Source organism: Eleutherodactylus coqui, chromosome 13, assembly GCF_035609145.1.
Source record: "Eleutherodactylus coqui strain aEleCoq1 chromosome 13, aEleCoq1.hap1, whole genome shotgun sequence".
In the NCBI taxonomy this organism is placed as follows: Eukaryota; Metazoa; Chordata; class Amphibia; order Anura; family Eleutherodactylidae; genus Eleutherodactylus; species Eleutherodactylus coqui.
In genome coordinates this window covers 40,654,369-40,677,653 of record NC_089849.1, presented here as the reverse complement: position 1 = coordinate 40,677,653, position 23,285 = coordinate 40,654,369, and the positions used below count along the sequence as shown (strand labels likewise).

General features: G+C 47.1%; 1 protein-coding gene across 1 annotated transcript; it reads left to right on the top strand.

Moving 5' to 3' along the window:
* Window positions 1-276: 276 nt before the first annotated feature.
* MSL1 (MSL complex subunit 1) lies at window positions 277-22,928 on the top strand. Its single transcript, XM_066587825.1, has 8 exons — window positions 277-960; window positions 3,825-4,054; window positions 6,500-6,882; window positions 11,940-12,004; window positions 13,401-13,468; window positions 13,555-13,679; window positions 14,991-15,063; window positions 20,276-22,928. Exons 1-8 carry the CDS (start codon window positions 511-513, stop codon window positions 20,364-20,366), a joined length of 1,485 nt encoding a protein of 494 aa, XP_066443922.1. The 5' UTR covers window positions 277-510; the 3' UTR covers window positions 20,367-22,928.
* Window positions 22,929-23,285: the final 357 nt, after the last annotated feature.

Genomic DNA, 23,285 nt, shown 5'->3' with positions numbered 1-23,285 from the left:
ATTATATATATATATACACTGGCTGGAGCCCCCTCCTACATTTACATATACACTATGGCCGATCCCCCTCTATATATTACGGCCGGTCCCCCCTCTATATATGGCCGGTGCCCCCATTATATATATATATATACACACTGGCTGGAGCCCCCTCCTACATTTACATATACACTATGGCTGGCTCCCCCTACATATATATATATTATGGCCGGTGCCCCCTACATATATATGGCCGGTCCCCCCTCTATATATTACGGCCGGTCCCCCCGGTCCTGTCCTTTGGCAGTAGTATGACCCGGCTGGGGATGGCGGCGGTGTAGCTCGGCGCCCTCAGGCTTCCCGTCCCGCCGCTCTCCCTCCTCACACTTCCAGCTTCCCTCCCCCCCCCCTGCACCGCCGCCATCTTATCGTCCATCCTCCTCCTCGGTTCTCTGTGCAGTGCGCCCCGGGGGCCTCGGCCTCCTCCCCTCACTCGAGGCTGCAGGAGGATGCCGGGCCCGAGGAGGAGTCATGAGCATGAAAGCCAGTGTGTGCCGCCCCAGGCACGACGACCCCTCGTCGGGGGAAGAGCCTCAGGAAAGCTCGGGGCTTGCGGGCCGGAGTAGGCCGCAGCCTGGAGAGCGGGGGCTGAAGAAGGCTCAGGCCGGCCTCACTGATCCGTGCGGCAAGCTCGCCTGCGAAGCGGGGGCCCTGGCGGATAAGGGGGCCGGGGGAGCTGCCGGGGCGGCGGTGACCGGGGCCGGGGCAGCTACTACGGCGGCCACTGGACAAGGCCAAGCCCCGGCCTCGAGCTCATCTTCCCCGGGTCCTCGCTGGCGACCGCCGTTGAGAGGGGGCGCCGGAGCCGGGGCTTGCCTCAAGCAGATCGTCCTGCTGCAGCTGGACCTGATAGAGCAGCAACAGCACCGGATCCAGGAGCGGGAGCGGCAGATCGGGGAGCTCCGGGCCGAGAAGGACACGGTGAGGCGGGGGGAGTAGCAACTCCAGCCCGGGGCTGCGGCCTGCGGGGAGCGCCGGGTGTGCGGGACTAAAGCGCGGGCATAGTCTTATAGGGGGCTGGGGACTGTGTGTGTGTGTGTATATATATATATATATATACTGTGTGTGTGTGTGTGTGTGTGTGTGTGTGTGTGTGTGTATATATATATATATATATATATATATATACTGTAAGGGGGGGGCGCACTGTATATGTATATGTGTGTAAGTAATCTATATTATTGCTGGGGGGGGGTATATGATATAATTGCTATAGGAGAGGAGATGGCAGGTCAGTATATATATATATATACATTGCTGTGGGGTGAGCCGCCCCGTGTGTTCTACCTGCGTTACAGGGAGGCAGATATATATAATTACGTGATGTCATTGACATTAATGGGTGACTTCAGTCCGTAAATACAGATGTATACGGCCGCGCCGTCGTTGTGCGTCTGACTATATGGTGTCGCGTGCCGTCCGTAAATCAGGCCCTAACACAGATACGCCGTGCGGATGGGCCTGATACCTCCGACACGGCGGTGTATTTGGGTCTGTGCGCGGCCGCTGGTGAAGTACGGACATCGGGTATCGCCGGCTGTTGTTTATTCATGGGACGAAATGGTCTGCGTGAGAAAACTCCTTACTGATCACGGATGAGAAGTGCGCCGTCCAAATGTGCGAGCCGTCCGTGTGTCAGGTGCAACTTGTGCCCAAAGCTCCTGCGTGCGCCGTCAGTGTGCCCAGCCTTAACCAGATATATGCTCCCTCCCAGTACTGTGCAGTGTGTACGTGGTCTGCTATACATAAGAGGCTCGTGTACACAGATATAGGCAGACAGGTGTATATACCGTCTGCTGCAGGACTAGTATGTATATTTACTATCATCTACTATATATATAATTAGTGTGTCCGATGTATGTGCTGCAGACTGTGTACAGCACTGCGGAATATGTATGTATTGTATATGGTGCGTAAGGTAGGTGAAGACTTGGAGTGTATAGTGGGACACTTATAGGACACCAATATATAGAATTAGACTGACTGCATACTACTATATACTCCATCTGTCATACACCGTGCTGACGCCGCAGACACTATAGTGTAACACAGTATAATGCTATAGAGCGCTGTCCGCCCCGTCTGACGAATGTGCTGATCGCCGTCCGCCCCGGCCGGACCTGTCTGTGGAGCGCGCCGTCCGCCCCGGCCGGACCTGTCTGTGGAGCGCGCCGTCCGCCCCGGCCGGACCTGTCTGTGGAGCGCGCCGTCCGCCCCGGCCGGTCCTGTCTGTGGAGCGCGCCGTCCGCCCCGGCCGGTCCTGTCTGTGGAGCGCTGTATGCCCCCTGGTTGGTTCTGCAGCTCCTCATTATACATTCTGCACACATAATATTTCCCAATTGTCGCCCCTTCTCCATAGCAGGTTCTCCCTCCGCACCCCTGGATGCCTCAGCCACGCTCACGTCTACTCTCTATGGTTGTCCCCCTGTATACACACAGTTGCTCCCCCCCTCCCCAATCGTATACAGTATGGAGGCTCTCTGTCTTCCAGGATCTGTACTGATCCGGGCTGTGGCTCCTCCGGCTCCTCTGACACCTATATAATGTACATTATTTTCCTCCTACAAGACGGCTCTGCTATACTCTGTGCGTCTTGCGGCTAGACCGGGGGGGAGGGAGAGAAGGGGATTTTTTATTTTTTTTGGAAGAGAGAGGGAACTTGTTGGGGAGCGAGGGACGCCGGTGAGGGGGGGAGATTGGCCATGTAGTGCGGCGGCTGTAATGCTGGGGGATCTGCCTCGCCATAGGAAGGACCCATGCAGGCTGAGGTAATGCCACCTCCCTCACCATCACTTTCCAGACCCCCCTTTTTTTCCCCCCTTTCTCTTTGCCCTCCCCCTTCTTACACCCCCCCACCTCCACCCTATACACATTCATGAGAATCACACAAGACCATCATGGCGTTAGTGGAGGGGGGGGGGGGTGGCGGTTTAAATGGGCTGCCATGGCAACGGAAAGGAGGATGGGATACCATAGATTTAAGGTTCGCTTGAAACGTGGGGGGGGGGAGAGTCTTCAAATTATTTTTATCACCCCCCCCCCCTTCCCATCCCTATCCCATTCACCCGGGTAATTTATGGAGGATGATGCAGGTTGTAGTCACAGTGATGGTTAATTGACTCCGCAAGTCTGCAGCGGCTTGTATATGCAAGAGGAAGGTCTGCCCCCTTAACCTCTGCATTGCCGGGGAAGCTTGCCATATTAGACTGCTGTAGGCCCCATTGACTGTGTGGATCCTTTCCGTTAACCCTTTGATAGCCCGGCATCTGCAGGGACCAGGAATGCAGTCGTGCAAAGGGTTACGCTGCTGCAGTAGTGAGGCTTTTTTCCCTTTTTCCCTGTGTATGTGTGCACGTCCCCCCTCATCTGCATAGAATAGGGAACCGATTCAGCAATGATCCCGCTCCCCCCAGGCATGGCGACCCGTCCGTCCCCGTCCTGTCGTGTGCTCGGGGTCCGGATTAGCACATACCCGGTGATTTGGTGCACTGCAGACTGTATGTGGCTGCTGCTCTGTGTATGTCTGTCTCTGGTCTCCCTCCCTCCTTAGGACTCCTTCTTTTACTTTTCTCCACCCCCATCACATACTTATTTCCCCCCCCCCCTTTTTTTTTCTTTTTCCTCCTGTATTTTAAAACTAGACCCGATCTGCTCCCACTTTTAATGTGATTCATAACCGGCTTAACCCTTGGCGGCGGTAGATTCTTCCACTCTTAAAGTGGCCACTTGCATCCATTTCCCTTGCAATGACTCGTTCCAATGAAGATATCTTTCTTCTTTCCCAGCTCCTGGCCCGCATTGAGCGGATGGAAAGACGCATGCAGTTGGTCAGAAAGGACAGCGAGAAGGAAAAACAGCGCGCGTCTCAAAGCCGTGAGTCGGCTACCGACATGCCGGAGGGTCCCCTACCAGAAAGCGCAGGGGGTGGGGAGTTTCCCCCAGAGGCCTCCCCTCAGTTGCCAGGCCTTACCCCAAAGCCCTTCTCCTATGGCAGAAATGCAAAAGGACACAAAAGGTTGGTGGTAGCCATCGTACGGTTATATGCGCTACAGTAAGTGGTCCTCCTCGGATCAGGTATACGGTATAGGGCATGTCCGGGTGCAAAATGAGTATTTAAAATTACATTCAAAGCGGTTAAAACCATAAAACCAGAAGGACCTACCCGTTCTCATGCCTATATAGCGCTGCGGTCCTCCCGGTCTTTGTTGTATGGACACCACGTGACCGCTGCAGCCAATCAGATGCCGCAGCAATCCTTCCTCGTGGAGATGTCACCTGACCGCTTCGGACTCCGACTGGTCATGTGGTGTCCGTTCCACAACCGCGGGGCTGCAGCACTGGATCGCCACGGCGGCGGAGGACAGGTAAGTACCACTGGTTTTATTGTTTTAACTGATTTGGATTAAAGGGGTTGTCCCGCGCCGAAACGGTTTTTTTTAATTTTTTTAACACTAACAAACCGCTCAGCGCTTACCTGAATCCCGGCGGTCCGGCGTCTTCATACTTACCTGCTGAAGATGGCCGCCGGGGTCTGCTTCCTCCGTGGACCGCAGCTCTTCTGTGCGGTCCATTGCCGATTCCAGCCTCCTGATTGGCTGGAATCGGCACGTGACGGGGCGGAGCTACACGGAGCCGGCATTCTGCACGAGCGGCTCCATTGAAGAGAGCAGAAGACCCGGACTGCGCAAGCGCGGCTAATTTGGCCATCGGAGGGCGAAAATTAGTCGGCACCATGGAGACGAGGACGCTAGCAACGGAGCAGGTAAGTAAAAAACTTTTTATAACTTCTGTATGGCTCATAATTAATGCACAATGTACATTACAAAGTGCATTAATATGGCCATACAGAAGTGTATAGACCCACTTGCTGCCGCGGGACAACCCCTTTAAGTTTTAAATCTAATTTTGCAACCGGACAACCCCTGAAAAGGGAATCTACAACTCGGGCCGCATTCACATCAAGCCTGAACCTCTGCCGCAGATGTGGCATCAAATCCAGGAGGAAATGGCGCAGCATGCTGCACCGTTTAATTATGCCAGAAGCCAGGCGGACCCTATATTATAGTCAGTAGAGTTCATATGGGTTCGAGGATGGCATTAAACAGCAGAAATAGACCAGGCCCGCAGGCACGGGTGTGACCGTGACCTTAGTAAAAGTTTTCACATCCGTCACCCTCTGCGCCGTCGATGCTTAAGCATTCGCTACAGGACTGAATTGCACTTGGAACACCATTGACCTCTCTGCGTTCTCATGCAGATTAGTGACATAGCCAAGGCGCTGCTGATGGTTGCCAAGGAGCAGCTGTGCAAATTCTGAAAGAAATCTCTTATGTTCACACGCCGCAGACTTGTTGCAGAAATGTCTTCCACCCTCCCATACATGTGGCTGGGGCCTGCAGAAACCCATGCAGGTTTTACAGGAATGCAGACTTTCAGATGTACGGAACTGATTATGTTTTCTCCAGTCGCAGACGTTTCTGGTCTTTTGAGATATATGTATAGGTGGGGGTGTAGAGAGACTAACGATGCCCCCCCCCCCCCCTCCCCGGAGTTGCCATCTTAGTACACCTATTACTTGCCCCCCCCTGCTATCTTAGTACTTTTAATTACACCTTGTTGTAATAGAATAACCCTGACCGCACAATATACTGTTGACAGCGCAGAAGTATTGCAGTATATTAAAGAAGTAATCGCATGGTGGTCCTCAACCCTCGTGGGATTAAAAATAAACTCTTCAAGAATGGCGTAATTGCCTTTTTACCATTTGACCCCACAAATTAAATACAATTCTTGATACATTGTATAGTACATTATATGGTGCCATTAAAAAAAAAAATGGTTTGTCCCGCAAAATAAGAAACTCTCATACCGCTCGGTTAACTTAAAAATAAAGTTGTGGCTTTTGAAAGGCGGGAATGAAAAGGCTAAACCAAAACTCCCTGTGACTGAAAGGTGTTCTCTGGGACAAAGTGGTTCTCAGGATAGGTTTGTAAAAGTGGTCTTCAGGATGGGTTATCAATAGTTTAATAGTTGATTGATCAGGGTCTGCTCCTCAGTATCCCTGTGATTAGCTGATCCCCAATCCTGCTGTCAGTGCAGATAGCGCTGTCCATAGTGCAGTGGTTCGGTTTGGTACTGCAGGCAAGCTCCCATTTGATCTCAAAGATGACGTTAAATCGTGGCACTTTTGTGTTATACAGTATGGCTGATCCTCGCCAATAAGATGTCCCTTTGACATGATTAAGACTGGTTTTGTATGTAAAGGAAAAAATATTTCTGTTCATTGACAGCCAGCAGAGGAATGAATACGCAAAGGGCTATTTACATAAAACCGTCCATATTACCTATAGCCTTCCTATCTCTTCTTCTGGACATCTTTGGCCAAGTATTGTATATTAGAAATAATGTTTTATGTACCAAGTTTCCATGATTTTCACCTACTGGTCTTTCTTCCTTGTAGGAAATCTGCCTTTGGCAGTACAGAACACAGGACTCCTGTTAAGAGACTGACTTCTGACCTTGCAAAGATGAAGGGCAAGATATCAAGGTTGCCGACGGAGGCAGAAGATGCAGAGCCTGGGGGTTCGATGCCTGAGACAGGCTGTCGGAGAGAACTGCGCAGCAAAGAGACTCCGGAAAAATCTCAATCTCCAGCGGATACCCCCCTGAGTTCTGCATGGAGCAGCTCTACGGCATCATCGTTAAAAGACAGTGAATCAAACCCTGGCGCAGTAGATTCTCTGCCCTACCTTGCCACCACGGACATGTATCTATGCCGGTGGCATCAGCCGCCTCCTTCTCCGCTAAGAGAACCTTCTCCTAAGAAAGAGGAGTGTGTGGCAAGTAAGAGGCTCTTCTCTATCTAGTGTTTCCACCAGTTACCCACATTTCCCACGAGTGGAGATGTGACTCCTTTCATATCATCCTACACTACGGAACTGGAATCGGCAGATTTTATGATGCGAAACCAGTTGGCTCACGTTTGTACGGTTTCAGATTTAAAGCTGTCTTCTACTTCAGATAGTCCGTACTTGTCAATAAGCAGATTATAAAGGGGCACATTCACAAATGGTTTTATACCAGTTTCTGGTGTAGAGAAAAAAAGTTGCAAAAACTTGTGACTTTTCTTTAGTCTGCACTTTCAACAGCACAGTTTTGGAAAGTGGGAGGGGCTTGTTGGTAGGGGGTGTGGTTCCCCGGACCAGCAGATTTATGTGTAATTCATGCCAGAAGCTGGCGTGAATTATTCCAGAAATGTACGCCAGGTCGGACCTGGTCGACGTTTCTGAAAGGGCGTGCAGAGGTGCCAGGGATGCACTGAATACATGAAGGGGCATGCACCTCTTCATGTATTCAGTACGCCAGGGAAACTCTTACTAAGACTGTTTTTCACACAGCAAGAAACTTGCAGGAGATCTGTTTGTTGCAAGACACATCAATCTCGCACGAATATGAACCCCGTTCTTTTTAATGGAGTCATACATGAGCGACGTGGTGAGGGGAAAAAAATCGCTGCATGTCCTATCTTTTTGCGTTTCTCAGAACGCATCGCTGATTGTTTTCAATGGGACAGTAAATGCATCTCGCCGTGTGCGATGTATACGCGAGTGCAATGCAAGGCTTCGCATTGAAAACAACGTGAAAGCCGCACTGAAGCGATGGGATGCGTCTCTGCATTAAAAATCTCTCGCTTTGCCATGAAACCGCACGTAGACTAGCACAATATCGGGTCGAGTTTCTCAGCCCAATTATCGCGCTTGCCCGTGTGTAGGTAGCCCAAGTCCAGTGCAGGAAATGCGAGGCTCAGTAAATTTCTCCTAAAGTATTTCTTTGTTTAGATCTTTAGCAATCGGCTCTAATTTGTGGGGAAACTGGTCAGTAAATGTTCAATTTTCCTGCAGCACCTCCACAGGAGAAATAAAGTATTACACAGTGTTCACTCACATCAATGAGTTGTCTGTGTAATACAGGACAGGATGGGTCCTCCAGAGCATGAGACGCTCTTTACAACCACTCTAACCAAGAGATGAACATCCCGAACAGAGAACCCACTACCCCCTCTATTAACTCAGTATTCAGTGATTGGGGGGTATGAGAATAGGTTTTCTGAACTGGATAAACCCTCTAACACATTTAAAGCACAAGTATGAAGAAAATTAGCAGATTAAATAGGCACTCCCTATCATCATCATCTCTCCTTTGCAAATAATGGCGATGGAACAATACCTCTGCAGCGCCACCTATTGGAAGGCAGCTTTTCTGCAAGTCGATGTTAGAATAATAATAAACTTTATTTGTATAGCGCCAACATATTCCGCAGCGCTTACATAGACAGGGGATACAGAAAGACAAAATACAAACATTACAGAACCACGGTTACATAGTAATCAGTTGATGGAAACAATAGGGGTGCAGGTCCTGCTCCAACGAGCTTACATACTACAAGTAATGGGGTGATACAGAAGGTAAAGGGCTGGAGATGTGCACGGTATGGTGAGGTGGAGAGTGAGGGATGCTATACACATAGTTAATGGTCAGACATTTAGCCGTGTGACGGCAGAAACAGTATGAACGCAGGAGCGGTTTATGATGGCTAGCAGGGATTGCAGAGGCAGAGGCGTCCGAGTAGCGTCTGGACAGGAAGATGAGCCTGGCTGCCGCATTCAGGATGGATTGGAGGGGGTAGAGTCTGGTGCAGGGGAGGCCGATCAGCAACGAGTTGCAATAATCGAGCCGAGAGTGCATGAGGGCAACAGTAAGCGTTTTTAACGTCTCCACAGTGAGAAAAGAGCGGATTCTTGCAATGTTCTTGAGGTGCAGCTGACAGGCCCAGAGATTGGATGTAGGGGGTAAAGGAGAGATCACAGTCAAATATGACCCCAAGGCAGCGGGCATGATGTCTAGGAGTTATGGTTGCGCCACACACTGAGATGGAGATGTCAGGATGAGGTCGGTTAGTGGAGGGCGGAAATACCAGTAAGTCAGTTTTAGAGAGGTTTAGTTTTAGGTAGAGAGAGGACATGGTGTTAGAGACAGCAGACAGACAATCAGTGATGTTTTGGAGGAAAGGTGCAGAGATGTCACGGGAAGAGGTGTATAGCTGGGTGTCATCAGCATAGAGGTGGTATTGGAGGCCAAAACTCCTGATGGTTTGTCCAATAGGGGCTGTGTAGATAGAGAAAACGAGGGGGGCCAAGGACCGAGCCCTGGGGGACCCCAACAGCAAGGGGAAGAGGAGGGGAGGTAGAGCCAGCAAAGGAGACACTGAAAGAGCGGTCAGATAGGTAAGAGGAGAACCAGGAGAGGGCAGTGTCCTTTAGGCCAATGGAGCGTAGCATACTGAGGAGGAATTTCTGGTCGACAGTGTCAAACGCTGCAGAAAGGTCGAGGAGGATCAGTAGGGAGTAATCGCCCCTCGATTTGGCTGTCAGTAGGTCATTGGATACCCTAGTAAGGGCGGTTTCTGTCGAGTGTTGGGGTCGGAAGCCAGACTGTAGGGGGTCTAGGAGAGAGTGCTCTGATCGATAGCTTATGAGGTGGGAGTAAACCAGGCGTTCTAGTAGATTGGAGATGAAAGGGAGGTTTGAGATGGGTCGGTAGTTGGCAGCATCAGTCGCGTCCAGAGTCGGTTTCTTTAGCAGTGGGGAGCCTTGTAACGATTGGGAATTGAAAGCCAAAGCCAGAATCCATATGCAGACGACTGTTTCGGGGTGTTTGCCCCTCATTAGTGTGCAGTAGGTTTCTGGCTTGGCTAGCGAGAGGCTTGTGATGTGGGTCCTCACCCCCTAACTCTTCTTTTACACTGGTGGCTTCAGTGTTGAACCATCGGTAAATCCCACGCTGTTTTACTATTTAGGCCGTATTCACTCGCGATGGTTGACGTGCAGTTAAAAACCTTACACGGTTTTGCAGCAGTTTTCTAGGTAGTTACGTTGTTTTACTGAAATCCGATCATAACGGTGGTAAAAATTGATGCGGTTTTGCCTGTGCGGTTGTCACCAAACGCCCCTGTGTGAATACAGGCTGAAGACGTTCACACATGGCAATATGTAGCGTGCCGACAGCAGAAAAAAATGCCTATTTCTAGAGCTGTACATGGGCTGCACGGCACATCTGCCTGTTTATCCCAATGTGAAGGATCCAATTCACTTTCTAATAAGGTCATTTGGGTTCCGGGGAGGCACGTAGTGTTATTCGTTCCCCAATAAATACAAGTAAATCTCTGCTGGAGGGTCTTGCAGAGTCTCCATCCCGGATGTGAAGGTAGCCTTACAGTATATTCAGACGGTGTGGTTGTGTCGTGGTCCCACACTTGGCACAGGTGAAGGTTATTAAAACTGCGGCAGAACCGCGCCGCCTGAATAGACTATATACCCTGACTTGATGGTGTCCCACCTTTTATTGCTGGATTTGCATCACAAAAAGGTAAGTAATAAACCGGAGTCTTGGATTAGTATCCAAATGACTTAGATGTTGGTGGTAATGGCTATGAATTTACAATAAGTGCTTATTTAGTGTAAGTTTCCTTTTTAAAAGGTTATGCCAAGTTCTGAAGTTATCCGCTGTCTACAAGATAGGTGGCGGTCAAACTGCTGGGACCACCATGATCCTGAGATCGGGGGTCTCGACGGTCTGCTCTATTCATTTTAATGGAATTGCCGAAGATTACCAAGTGCTTCTACTCAGCAATTTCTGATGCTCTCATTGAAACTAACGGAGTTTGACTTTGTATGAGGAGACTTTTTGGAACCCCGTTCTTGGGATTGATGGGGGAGTCCCCGCTGATTATAAAGTTATCCCCTATACTGTTGGTTACAGAGAACCTGTCATGTCATATAAGCACCATAAACTAAGTTACAATGTTATTAGGATGGGGGCCGAGGAGTGCAGGTGTGTATTTATACTTACCTTGCTCCCGTTCTTGCGCTTTCACACTGGGAAGTCAGCGCCCGGTCTATCAGTGTGGCCCTTTTCTTCCGTTAGTACGTCTGCACTCCCACTTTTCCCTATGGGTGAGCGCACATATTGACTGAAGAAAGGGGTCACAATGACAGACCGGTCGCCAACTTCGCCGGTTGCGAGAACATGGTAAGTATAATGAGTACACGCTTGCACTTCTTGGCCCCTGTCCTATAAACATCGTAATTTAGTTGCTGGTGCTTATGACACAACGGGGTCTCTGTAAGGTAGTTGGTGGTCAATGATCGGCTATGCAGTTTAGGGTGCTAATATAAATGTGGGAGTCTGTTCCAAACCCTCTCAATCAGTGGCTTGCTGCAGTTTATGTTGGCGAGCATGGCTTTAACTCTTACTTAACATATAATTACCCTTCTTCACAGCTCCACTGTCTAATGTTGTGAATCGCATAGATAATTACGTACATGTATAATCTTGATCTGCCCTGCTGTTTAGTCTGTTGATGAGGTGATACTAGATAGTCTGCAGTGAAACAGCGCCTCTTGTGGCTGAAATAGAAAAAAGCTGGTGGGAATTAAAATACATATTGGGAAGGGTGGTTTCACATCTGCGTTTGATCCTCCGGTTGGAGGTTTTGTCGCAGATACAACACAAAATACCGGAAGAAAGGGTGCTGCATCCAGTGCTGCTGCTTCCGGGTAAAAGCCGGTCACCTGAGCGGGAAGCGAACTGACTCCATTATAGTCAATGGGGTCCTATCAGCACTGTTTATTTCTGTCCCAAGACGAAGACGTTCCGCACGGGGATTCCTCTTTCCTGCTCCCCGAACGAAGCAGGAAACGGGAACCCCCCCCCAACACAGAAGTGAAGCCACCTTTACTCTCTCAGCTCACCTGTGGGACACAATATATGCGTATTCACAAGTCTGTCATGTATGTTATACAGATGTCTCAAACGTTGTCCTTGCATTATTCTTTTCCCAGTCCCTTCATGGAGAGAGCATCCAATAGAACCTCTTCAGGACTTGAACGCATCAGACGTACCAGAGGTAAGATCTATAGGTGTCTGTAAGAGTCAGCTTTGATAATGGGTTACAGCTGTGTTCCCTGCTTTCTGCACATATGTTGCAGGCTTTGCAACAGTTAAAGGGACCGTAACCCAATGTGCTACGCTGTTTGCCTAAAACGGGAGTTACACGAATGGCGTAATGTGCTGCGCTACACTGCTTCGTAACTCCCATTCACTTCAGTGGAAGATACGGAAATGGCGTAAGACTGCTGCGCTGAGCTGTATCCTTTAGCGAGGTGATCGGGAATCCAACCGGGGGTTTCTCCTCTCAGCCAGGAAGTGCAGAACTAGAAATATCCCCTCCATAAACTTGAACCACAAGATGTGGACATGGTGGTGGAAATGACAGCACTATTATTTGTTAATTCGGCACTGGAAAAATCTGATTTTCTTTTCCACAAATCCCATGTGGTATGCAAATACCTGGTGAAGAGTCCAATGGTCGCTTCACCTCTACAGCTCGTTTGGGCTCTTTCCACCCCTTTCTTTTAGTAAACATTTCCATCTTGATTGACATGTCTGGCTCAGGCAGGCGGAGACGCCGTGTATTATAGTTCTTCTGTGCCGCACAGAGAATGGCAAATGATGCCATTTATGACGCGCATGCATGAGAAGAGGTCATCGTACAGGAGCCGTCCTCTGTGTAACACAGGTGCAAAAGATCTGGAACACACGTCGGCTGCCATCAATCAAGATGATAGCGTTTGTCTTATACTGAAAAAGGTGAGAGAGAGCCCAGGCGAGTAGGAGAGGCGACTCGCTCATCGGATGGTTTACCAGGAGTCCACATACCGTGCAGAAAAGAGGATACGTCAGCACAGAGGGAATCTGATAAAATAACGTTACTGCCATTTTCCTTATGTCCCACATCTTATGGTAGAAGTACACTTTGTCAAAAAAAAAAAAACATCCCCTAGAAGGAGTTGTTTTGCTACAAAACTCGGCATGCAGTTCCATCTCAGGCAGACATGCAAAAGATTAGAGTTGTGGTGTGATTAGATGAACTGTCTTGCCACCAGAGGCCCTAAGATGTGTTTCCCCCCCCCCTTGGCCTAGAAGAGGCTCTCAGAGGTTCCTTGTATGTAGTGACCTCTTCTTCCACTTGTGTAGAGCTTGTTGACCACTAGACGCTTCTGCGACGCAGAGAAGAGATTTCGCCCCGTTACCAGAGTCTGGGAGGGGAGCATTTTTTTTTTCTTTCTTCCATTAACTGTTTGGAGTTATTAATGGTTGGCAAGTCCATTTTTATTAGCAGGCACTTTTTAGAAAAAGTGATGTGTGGCATAAATGTTTACCTCATTAAAGGAAATTGGGATTGCTGTGATTAAGATGACATTTGAGAAACCTCCTCCACATCCTGTGCTCTCCCTTCCTAGAATCTGGACGATGCAGTGTTTGCCAAGAGGCATGCCAAGTTAGAGCTAGATGAGAAGAGGAGAAAGAGGTGAGGATTATAGACTTTTGTTCGTGAATTAATGCCAGGGACATCCTGTTGGCCTTCTGTTCATTCTGTCATGCCTCTTCCATTAGGTGGGACATTCAGAGGATTCGTGAGCAGCGAATCTTGCAGCGACTGCAGCTGAGGATGTACAAGAAAAAGGGGAGTCAAGAGAGTGAGCCAGAGGTCACCTCCTTCTTTCCTGAACCCGATGATGGTAGGTCCGGCTTGGCCTGTTAAATTGCTCTGAGTTGGTAAACCTTTAGTCATGCGTTGTGTTCTTAGAAAGCCTAAGGCCGCCTGCACACGTTCGGGTTGGATTCTGCATTCAGGATCCCACCCTGTGTCCGGCTGGCGACCCCCGCGTACCTGTCCGCAGTCTACGTAATCTGTGCTGTGGATGTTCCGGCTGGCTCACATGGGCAGTGCAGATTACACCACGCCGTTGCTAGGCGATGATGCGGATTCCGTGACCTTTCTGCAATGATGATTGCAAAAGGAATCGTGGGACGCAATCTATTTCTACTCTTGTAGAGGAAATTGCATTTTGCCATAGCATGTTATGGGTGGTATTTGCTGCGGAAGCCTGCTCTGGATTCTGCAATGCAAATCTGCCCATGTGCAGGCGCGCTTAGGGTCAGTTGTTGCGAAATGCAGACCAAAATTCTACATCTATGTATAGTATAAGGTAAATTAGTGGGGTTTAAAAAAAAAAAAAAAAAAAAAAAAAAAAAACACCGATGCACTAACAGTAGAAAACTCCAGAGCGGAATTTAGTTATACTGCAGATTTCAAATGCACGGCATAGTTTATCTGTAGCAGAAAAGCAACTGATTTTCATTGCACGTGGATTTGGGTGCAGATTTAATCTAATGTATGATCGTAACCTTAGGTTGCTTTTTTTGGGTCTGATCCCCATAGTCATCAGCAGATCCCCAAGATGAGGATAAATGACTTCTCCCTAAGATGTATCAACTGGTAACTTAAAAGGATATTCTAATTTTATGGAATGTAAACCGAATATTATGTCTGATAGATATGGTCCTGCCTCTGGGACTAACACTTATCTCCAGAATATGGAGGGGGGGGGGGGGTCTTCTGACCTCCTGTCCCACTTCAACCAGGCTGAGAATAGAGAGCAGAGCCTTAAATATGCGCAGCTTTCTCTTTTCACTTCTATGGGAGTAATCTGAGCAAGTGTGTTTAGCTGTTATTCAGTCCATAGAAATGAATGAAGAACCGTGCAGATTTATGGCCAGCCCTCCATACATTCTCTACCTGGAGGCTGCAGCCAGTGTCCACCTCACCAGATGGTAGTGAGTCCAGAGACTCCTGTACCAGGCGTAGCTGTGGTTCCAACTTTTGAGACCTGCATCTGAGACAATTATGGCATATCCTGTGGGCATGTCATACAGGTCTAAGATGGGAATAAGCCTTCAAACATAGCCAAGTGTAATCAAACCTCATCTTTTGCCCCATGTCTTAAAATTGCTCCACAGTGCACTTAACTACATTTTCTTCTCCCCAGTGGAGTCTGTGATGATCACCCCCTACCTCCCTGTTGTGGCATTTGGACGGTCCTTGCCGACAATTACCCCACAGTAAGTATGCAGAGAACTGTATAGACCTATACACACTTTAAGGCCTTTTTACGTGGGATGACTGTCAAGCTCTTCAGCCCCCGACAGTCATCCCAACGATCCTCGCTCTCACACAGGAGCAATAATCGTTGACTGAACACAGGTGGAGTGCGCTGGAGATCTCTTTCGGCCGTCCGCCTCCATTCAGAGTAAACAGGCAGCCGTTTCTAGATGAATGACTGCCTGTTTACACAGACCAAGTATACTGTTTTACAAATATTAGTAACAGAAACATTATTTATGCTGAAGACAAAAATTACATTGAAAATGCCTGATTGGTTCTTGTTTTGAAGTTGGAAGGTGAAAACAAAAAAAAAAATCAAAACACTGAAAATTTAAAAATTGCAGTATTTTGGGGATTTAAACCACTTCTCTCCCCGTATTTATTTAGTGGTACTATAGCAGGACTACACAAATTTCTGTTTTCTCGTCTGTCACGTATACCTTGGGTAAAGTGACTGCCACTGGGAAGTGGACCCTAAGCAAAAAAAAAAAAAGTGTTGGCTCCTCCAACCAGCTATGTGTCTTCTGCAGGCATTAAGCTAAATCCGTTTTAGCATGGTATCCGTAGGAGGCAGACCTCCTGATCTGCAGGTCTACTGTCCTTTTGGTGTATTATTTTACCTTCTTTCTCCTCTAGCCGAGAATGTGATCTAACTTTCTGATTGTCCCTAAGTGGGGAGGGCAAACAGTGCTGCTTAAATAATAATAATTTTAAAAAAAATCTTATTTGGATAGCACCAATTTATTCCACAGCACTTTCAGATAATTTATCTATTACCTCCCAGCAAGCTGGGTACTCATTTTACCGCCCTCAGAAGGATGCTAGGCTGAGTCAACCTTGAACTGAGTACCTGAACCACGTGGAGATTGAACTTGCAACCTTCAGGTCGTGAGTGCTTAGGACTGCATTCTGCTGCCGTAACACTTTGCACCACACGAGGCTCTGAGACGCACTATTACTCCCTCCTTCAAGAAGACAAAGTGGACCAGAGCAGCACTAACTGCTCTGTATTTCGCCACCCATGGAGGTCACCTGAGATTCCTGCCTGCTCCTCCAATTCCAGCGATCTCTCAGCACTAAGTGATGCTAGCTGAGGAGGTGACTATGTGGTGCTCAGGGGGAGCCAAAGAGAAGAGGATGAAAACAAGGTAAGTAGGGCAGCATCATCCCTCACCTCTACACTTTCTTCATCACTCCTTGAATGTACCCCTTCCTCCTCTCTCAGGCCAAAATAACTAGGGGACTCTTCTCTTACCGCCATTTTCTACGGTTACTAGCCTCCCAAACCCCCCTCGCCCTGCAGGCGCCCACCTGTGCTAGGAAAGATAATTCCTGTCTGCCTGGGATGGCTCTGTTCCGGATTAGTGCAGTGCCCAACACCTCTGGATGGACCAGCCCTTCTAATCTAGGTCCTGGTTTCTGGGTCTTCATAGGCTGAAGTTGGAAGGTGGGACTTCCGTCACATTGGACAGAACCAGCTCCTTTTGAGTTTCTTGGCTTCTAGTCTGCTGCGAGAGATGGCACTTCTGGTTGGTGTGCTGCTGGGGGTGGGACTCTCTCTGTTACTGTGTATCACTATAGGCCGTCATCTACCTCCAACCCCTCTTCCGGCCCTAGAACCCTCCCTTCTAATCCACAACTACCTACAGCAGCCCTCCCTCTATGGTAGGATACACAGAAGGATAGATATGTGGTCCAAAATCACCCTATGCAGCCAGCCTCCTTCAGCAGCATCCCAAGTGAACTCCGAGCAGGATTGACTAAGGGCAGCATGGATCTCTACGGTTGTAACCATCACCATTCCTCCTTCCCTCAGCCTACCTTGTTGCCAGGCAATCAACATGGTGCCTACTGCTGAGGGCCACTGGGCTCTCATCCGAAGTGGGCAGGCTACCCCTTTGATGGTATCACACTGCACAAGGTGGCCATGGTCATGCTTGGCATGTTTTCCAAGGTGCTGCACCAGTCTCCTCCTGGTCCCATATATTTTGCAGAAGATGAACCAGGTATACAGATGGAAAATCTCCATCCATCACCCATTCCTCTTTGAGAGACAGAGTTAGCGAGGAAAAACATAAACCGCCCAGGACACAGGTATCTCTGTACACTGTACTTGGCATGGCGGAGGAGCTAACACCTACACTCTGCATTTCTTGTAGTGAATAAACTATGCCCCTAGACCCGTTTTGATGCTCCCCGTGATCCTAGTTGCCTTGGCAGCAGCTGCCTGACACTGGTTGCTTTAGTTAAGCTTATGGTTAATTAAAATCCCCAAGTCCTTTTCCATGTCATTATTACCCAGTGATTTCCCATTTAGTGTGTAATGGTGACATGTATTTCCTCTGCCCATGTGCAGAACATTACATGTATCAGTGTTATACCTTATTTGCCATTTTTCTGCCCAATCCCCCAACTTATCCAGATCCTCTTACAGCTGCCTTGCGTCCGCTCTTGTGGTAATTACTTTACATAGTTTTGTATCATCTGTAAATATTGATATTTTACTGCACAATCCTTCTACCAGGTCATTACTAAGTATATTAAAAAGAACAGGGCCCAGTACTGCCCCCTGTGGTCCCCCACTAGTAACGGTGACCCCTCCAATACTGACCCCTGTGGTACCCCACTAGTAACCCTTGCTATACTGCTCTCTGTGGTACCCGACTAGTAACGGTGACCCAATCAGAGTAGGTACCATTTCCAGTCTAACCCCCCTCTGCTTTCTATCACTGAGCTACCCTTCATGAAGTAGTAGCTGTATTACCTCAGGACATTGTAGGTACATGGTATACAGTACTACCTTCCATAGGAGACGGAACGATGTTGCTGCTAGATTCTGCGTAGTATGACTAACCATCGGAGGAGCTTCAGGTTATATCATCACATTCCATGAAGCATTATGGTATATTGCGAGATTCCCTACTTGGATGTAATTATGCTAAACGGCTAGAGGTGTAACTGCAATTGGGTAGTCTATAATTAACTTGATTATATAATACTCACACACATTGGGCATCCACGTGATGGTTCTTAACCTCAGACATCCCATTTCCTCCTGCCACAGAACAGATATTATGTTGTATTACTAGTTCACGCTGCCATGGTTGCAGCATTGTATCGGCCATCATACTGCTTCATTAACCTCCTCCATAGGGGAGTAATTACTTATGGTTAAACTTTGTACCGTATGTAATTACAGAGCTCCTTTAAGCATGTGCCTTGTCGCGCGCCCCCCCCAAAGATGGAGCAGTTTTGTGATTGCAGATTGCCCTCCTCTTTTGGTGCTAGTAGTTATCGAAAACCTTTCATTCCCTCTATGGACTGCATACCATTCCAGCAACCTGATTGGTGATTGTTGCAGAAGTGGGGAAGAAGATGTTAATATGCCTGCTTGGCGGGGTATAGCTGATAGGAGGAGCTAACTTTTTTGCTTGGTGTCCGCCTCCTGGTGGCAGCAGCTATATCCACAGTCTTGCTGTCCCACTCCAATGAACAAGATGAGAAATGTTTTTTACGGTAAGTAACAAAAATCCTGTGAATGAGACCGTTGTGCTAGAATAAATCATTACAAGGATGACGGGTCTCGGCAATCACTGACACTCAATTCTTCTGGCTTGGTGTATTAATCGCCTATCACACTGGGTAAAGTCATCCTTCCATACCAACTTAGTAAACTTAGACTCCTGAAACTGTGTGTGAAGGCTTTCCGTAGGAACAGTGATACATTAACCTATTTGTGTCGGCTAGTTCTGGGCATAATATCACTGCAGAGACAATCAAGGGGGGATATTTATTGGTCCCCACATCAGACAACTTCAGAACGGCATCTCCTCTATTGCCATTTAGATGCGGTTCACTCAGTGACAATTATAGGTAGCGTCCTCACCGGGATAGCGCAGCCATTGAGCAGTGTTATAAAGGTATATGGTGCCCTGCAAGGTTGGCAGATTACTGGATGATCAGAAGAGACTCTCCAGAGATGGAATACAAGAGGCAAACAAAAAGACGTCGTAGCTAAAGCTCGAACATGCATTTCATTCTAATAGAAAATCTTATTAAACTCGTCATTCTTTCCTATTATTTCCCTCTCTAACGTCCAAACAAGAACCAATCGTGCATTTTCAATGGCATTTTTAGGTTCATCATTCAAAATTTAGGCAAGATTAGTTAATCCTATCGGTCAAAAAACCTGCATTGCACAGTGCTACGAGCAGGTTTTTATGTCCACACTGAATCGTTCAGTTTCGCACGATTAACCGAATGATATACATTCCATGTAAAATGGCCCTTCATGGATCCAGGCAAGGAAAAGCCGGCAGGGAAAGGATCCTTGATGATGATACTTCTCCTTCTTCTCTCGGAAATGAGCAGCAATTCAAAGAAAACTTTGTAATATTAGTGCTTATCTGGATTTCTTGACCGGGGTAACATGAAGCTCTTGAGTTTTCTTTTAGGCCGCTTTCACACGGGCTACAAAATCACACGATGTGACAGGGCTACAGATCGCATGTATGTAAAGGCCATGCGTTCCAATAGGTTCCTTCACATTAGCGATGATATGTTTATTTATTTTTTACATTTTTTTTTACTGATGCTATGTTGCTAAAAAAAAAAATTAAAAAAAATTGCTCTATCTTTCTGTGATGTGCTGTTTTTTTTTTTTGTTTTTTTTTTGTAGCCCACGTTTCCCTATGGAGCTTCCTTGTTTATTGCATCGTATAGCAGAAACTTGCGATTTTCGTGCTACGCGATTCATTTTTAACATTAGAAACGTCTGTTAACAGTCTCGCGATAAAGTTGTGTTAGGAGCGATGCACGATTTTTCACAAGAAAAAGCATCCCTGATGCTACAAAATTGCGCGTACAAAGCTGCGATATCACTGTCACCTGTGTGAACGAGGCCTTAAGCAGATTCGTAAGTAATTATATATTCCTGGAAGAGCAATTTGCTCCTCTGTTCTTTGTATACTGCATCAGAAATATATATATTTTTTAAATTTTTTTTCCCCATTATTGCAAAAATTTCCAAATAAGTAATTCTAATACTGGGGATGTATATTTGTGCACCAATTCCTTAATAATAGAAGTAAAGGTTCACATTGAAATATTTGCCATGAATTCCGTCTTTGTTGCCTTGTTTGCTGACCTTGGATTTCCTCTTCCCTCCAGGAGTTTTGAGCTCCCCTGGCTGGATGAGCGGAGTCGATGTCGTATCGAAATGCAGAAAAAGCAGACTCCACATAGGACACCTCGTAAATAAGCCGGGGACCCCTGTCTTGTGACAACCTATAAATATTGAATAAAATGCACTGCAAGTTGATGTATTCAGAATCCAAGGGGTTTATGCTGCCTTTCTCTTTAACCTCAAGTGTGGCCTCCAATGTGTATCAGACCCCACTGGCTTTGAAGTTGTTCACGCTCAACGGAATCGGATCGCCCTTCTCTTTTAGTGGTGTCTTTGACCAAGTTCCCAACCGAATTCATTCTTCAGTGTGGAGCAGACATGCCGGCGCTGGTTTTTTTTTTTTTTGCTTGAATTTGTCGAGTTCATGGCTTGTTTGTATTGTATGTACTATGTGGTCTATGCAGACTATCATATTTGTTTATCCTCATTTCAACGTCAAGCTTCTCTAACCTTGCATTTCCGCACTTGTTTACATGCTCTGTCTTTCAATTGGCAATAGGAATTCCAAGGACAGAAGAGGGACTCCACATGCTGGGATAGTCAGGCCATTAAAACCTGTAATTGCCTCTTACATGATGCCAAAAGTCATAGTTAAAGGGGTTCTCCTGCCTTTTAAAATTTGATGGCCTATCGATATCTGATCCGTGAAGGTCCTATTGCTTGCACCCATACCAATCGGTTTTTTTTTGAAGGGGCCGCAGTGATCTCGTGGAGTGGAACGGACAACGTGGCAATACTCAGAACAGTACCTATAAAAAGTACAGCATTCTGAGAACGAGCCTGCGGTAGATACAGCTGATTGGCTGGGGGAGAAGGAAGTTGGACCCCACTCATCAGATCTTGATATCCTATCCTAAGGCTATGCCATCAATTGTAATAGATGGGATAACCCTTTTATACGATTTAATTAACTTGGGTGAAGCAACTGTATGAGTTTTGGGTAAAATGTACTTTTATTTCACCCCTTCACGTAAAGAAAAAGTCAGATTAAATAGAGGATCTGACGTGTTCTTTGAGCAGCGGGGTGGGCTACATACCTTTACAACTGCTGGCTTCATCTCCCATTACATACTGAGCCCAACAGTAGTCTTGCCAAGTGTGTGGTTGCCACCGCTCAGTGTCAATCAAACGTGATGTCGTCCATTGACAATGAGTGGTGGAGATGGTCTACGTGACAGAAGACAAGGGTCGGGCATGAACAAATGGGGGCAAAAAAGAAAAGTGGCAATGGTTAATAGGCCAGCGCCTGTAAACCTATGCAGCCTGCCCGGCTCTTCCCGAATATCTCCAACATTTTCTCCGACCTTCTTATTTTGCTGCTATGGCTCCCATTTCATCCCTATTCCTACTCCTAATAAATAGCTCCAGTATAAACAGAAAGACTTCTGTTATTGTGGACCTCCAATATACCCCCCCGTGTGTTACTAATATTTCATAGTAACATGTATGTCCTACCATCCTCAGAATCCGACTGGCATTCCTGTACCTACTTGCACCCATTTGCCCGTCTCTCTGCTCCTTGCAGTAGCTTTTTGTCAGCCTATATTCTCACCTTATAGAATAGCTCCCCCTACCTGTGATCCGTTGCATACGTTACGACAGCTCGTCTACCATGCTTTATAAGTATAGACTAGTGTGAAATGTGTCCCATCTCTGTCTCTTATACAGTTAGTACATTTCCACATTTTGGTTTCCTGCAATTTCAAGTCAAATGAGCTTAGATGGTCTCTAGTGCTTTGCATGTTATGTGCATGTATGTAGGAGAAGCCGCCATCTTGTACTTCTTGGATACAACCCTATTAGCAAGGTCATCAAAAACTAGGACCTTCACCAATGTCAAAATTGAGGAGTTCGATTCCCTAAAACCAGGGAAGCAACTTGTACAAATGCGTACTTATTCTTGGTTGGTTCAGAGTACACAATGGCCGCTTCCATGCCTGACTGTTCAAAGAAAAAAAAATGGCTACCAGCAGAAGAAGTAAGTCTCCTGACCTACAAGCAAAAAGGGTATAAGGTCCGTATACATATTGTCACCTTCAGTATGTAATAGACAAAGGATCTGAAACGATCTTTACCTCATTCAAAGCGAAAAACTGTCTGCTCAAGATGCGCGCCGACCCGGCCCACCGCCCCGTCCGCGAGACGAGCGGCGGGTGTCAGCACTGTGAAAGGAAACGTCCCATACCGTTCTCTGCCAGCGGGGCCTGCATCGCATTGATCTCAAGATATCGGGGTGTTGCCTGAACTCTACGTCCTCACAGTGCAAAAACAGTTTACATTTTCACAAACTCTTCACCTTTCTCACAGTTCGATTATTTTTTGTTTTTCTAATGTGTAAAATATTTTTGTTTCCGTGTAAATATTTTAAGATGAGTAATGTCTTGGGAGAAATTGTCTTTTCTTTTTTTTTTTTTTGTAAATAAAGCTTGGGGAGATTAAAGTGGAGTATTTTCCAGGTTAGATCGGTGTTTACGGGAGGGCTGCGGGATATGTTACAGGCTTGTTATGTTTTTGAGCATTGAGAACCTTCATTTCCTTTTTTTTTTTTTTTTAATTTAATTTTTTTTTTTCTTCCTTTTTTTTTTTTTTGTAACAATAAAACTGGAAAATTTCTTTTGGGGAATATTTCCCTTGTAACCGGTTTGTCTTGTATTATAGTGTTGCAGTTTTTTGTTTCTTTTTAATTTCAGCTCCTGAAGCCTCCTTTTTGGAGTAAGGGTGCGTTCACACATTGCTGATTTTCACCCTTTTAATTAAAATTGAGGGGTGAAATCTGCAGCTAAGCAGCAGCATGAGAATGCACCCTGAAGGAAGGATAGTGGCTGTTGGCCAGCAGGACATTAGTGGGGTCAGGGGGTTCCCTACTTGGGTCCATTGTCTGGGAAGCTCAGCAGAGACCTGTGAAGGGTGGTTTTGATCATCTGCCCGACGAACTAGGAACAGGTCAGCTGATTGGGGACATATTCACATGGCCCAGTGATCAGGTAAGATGAA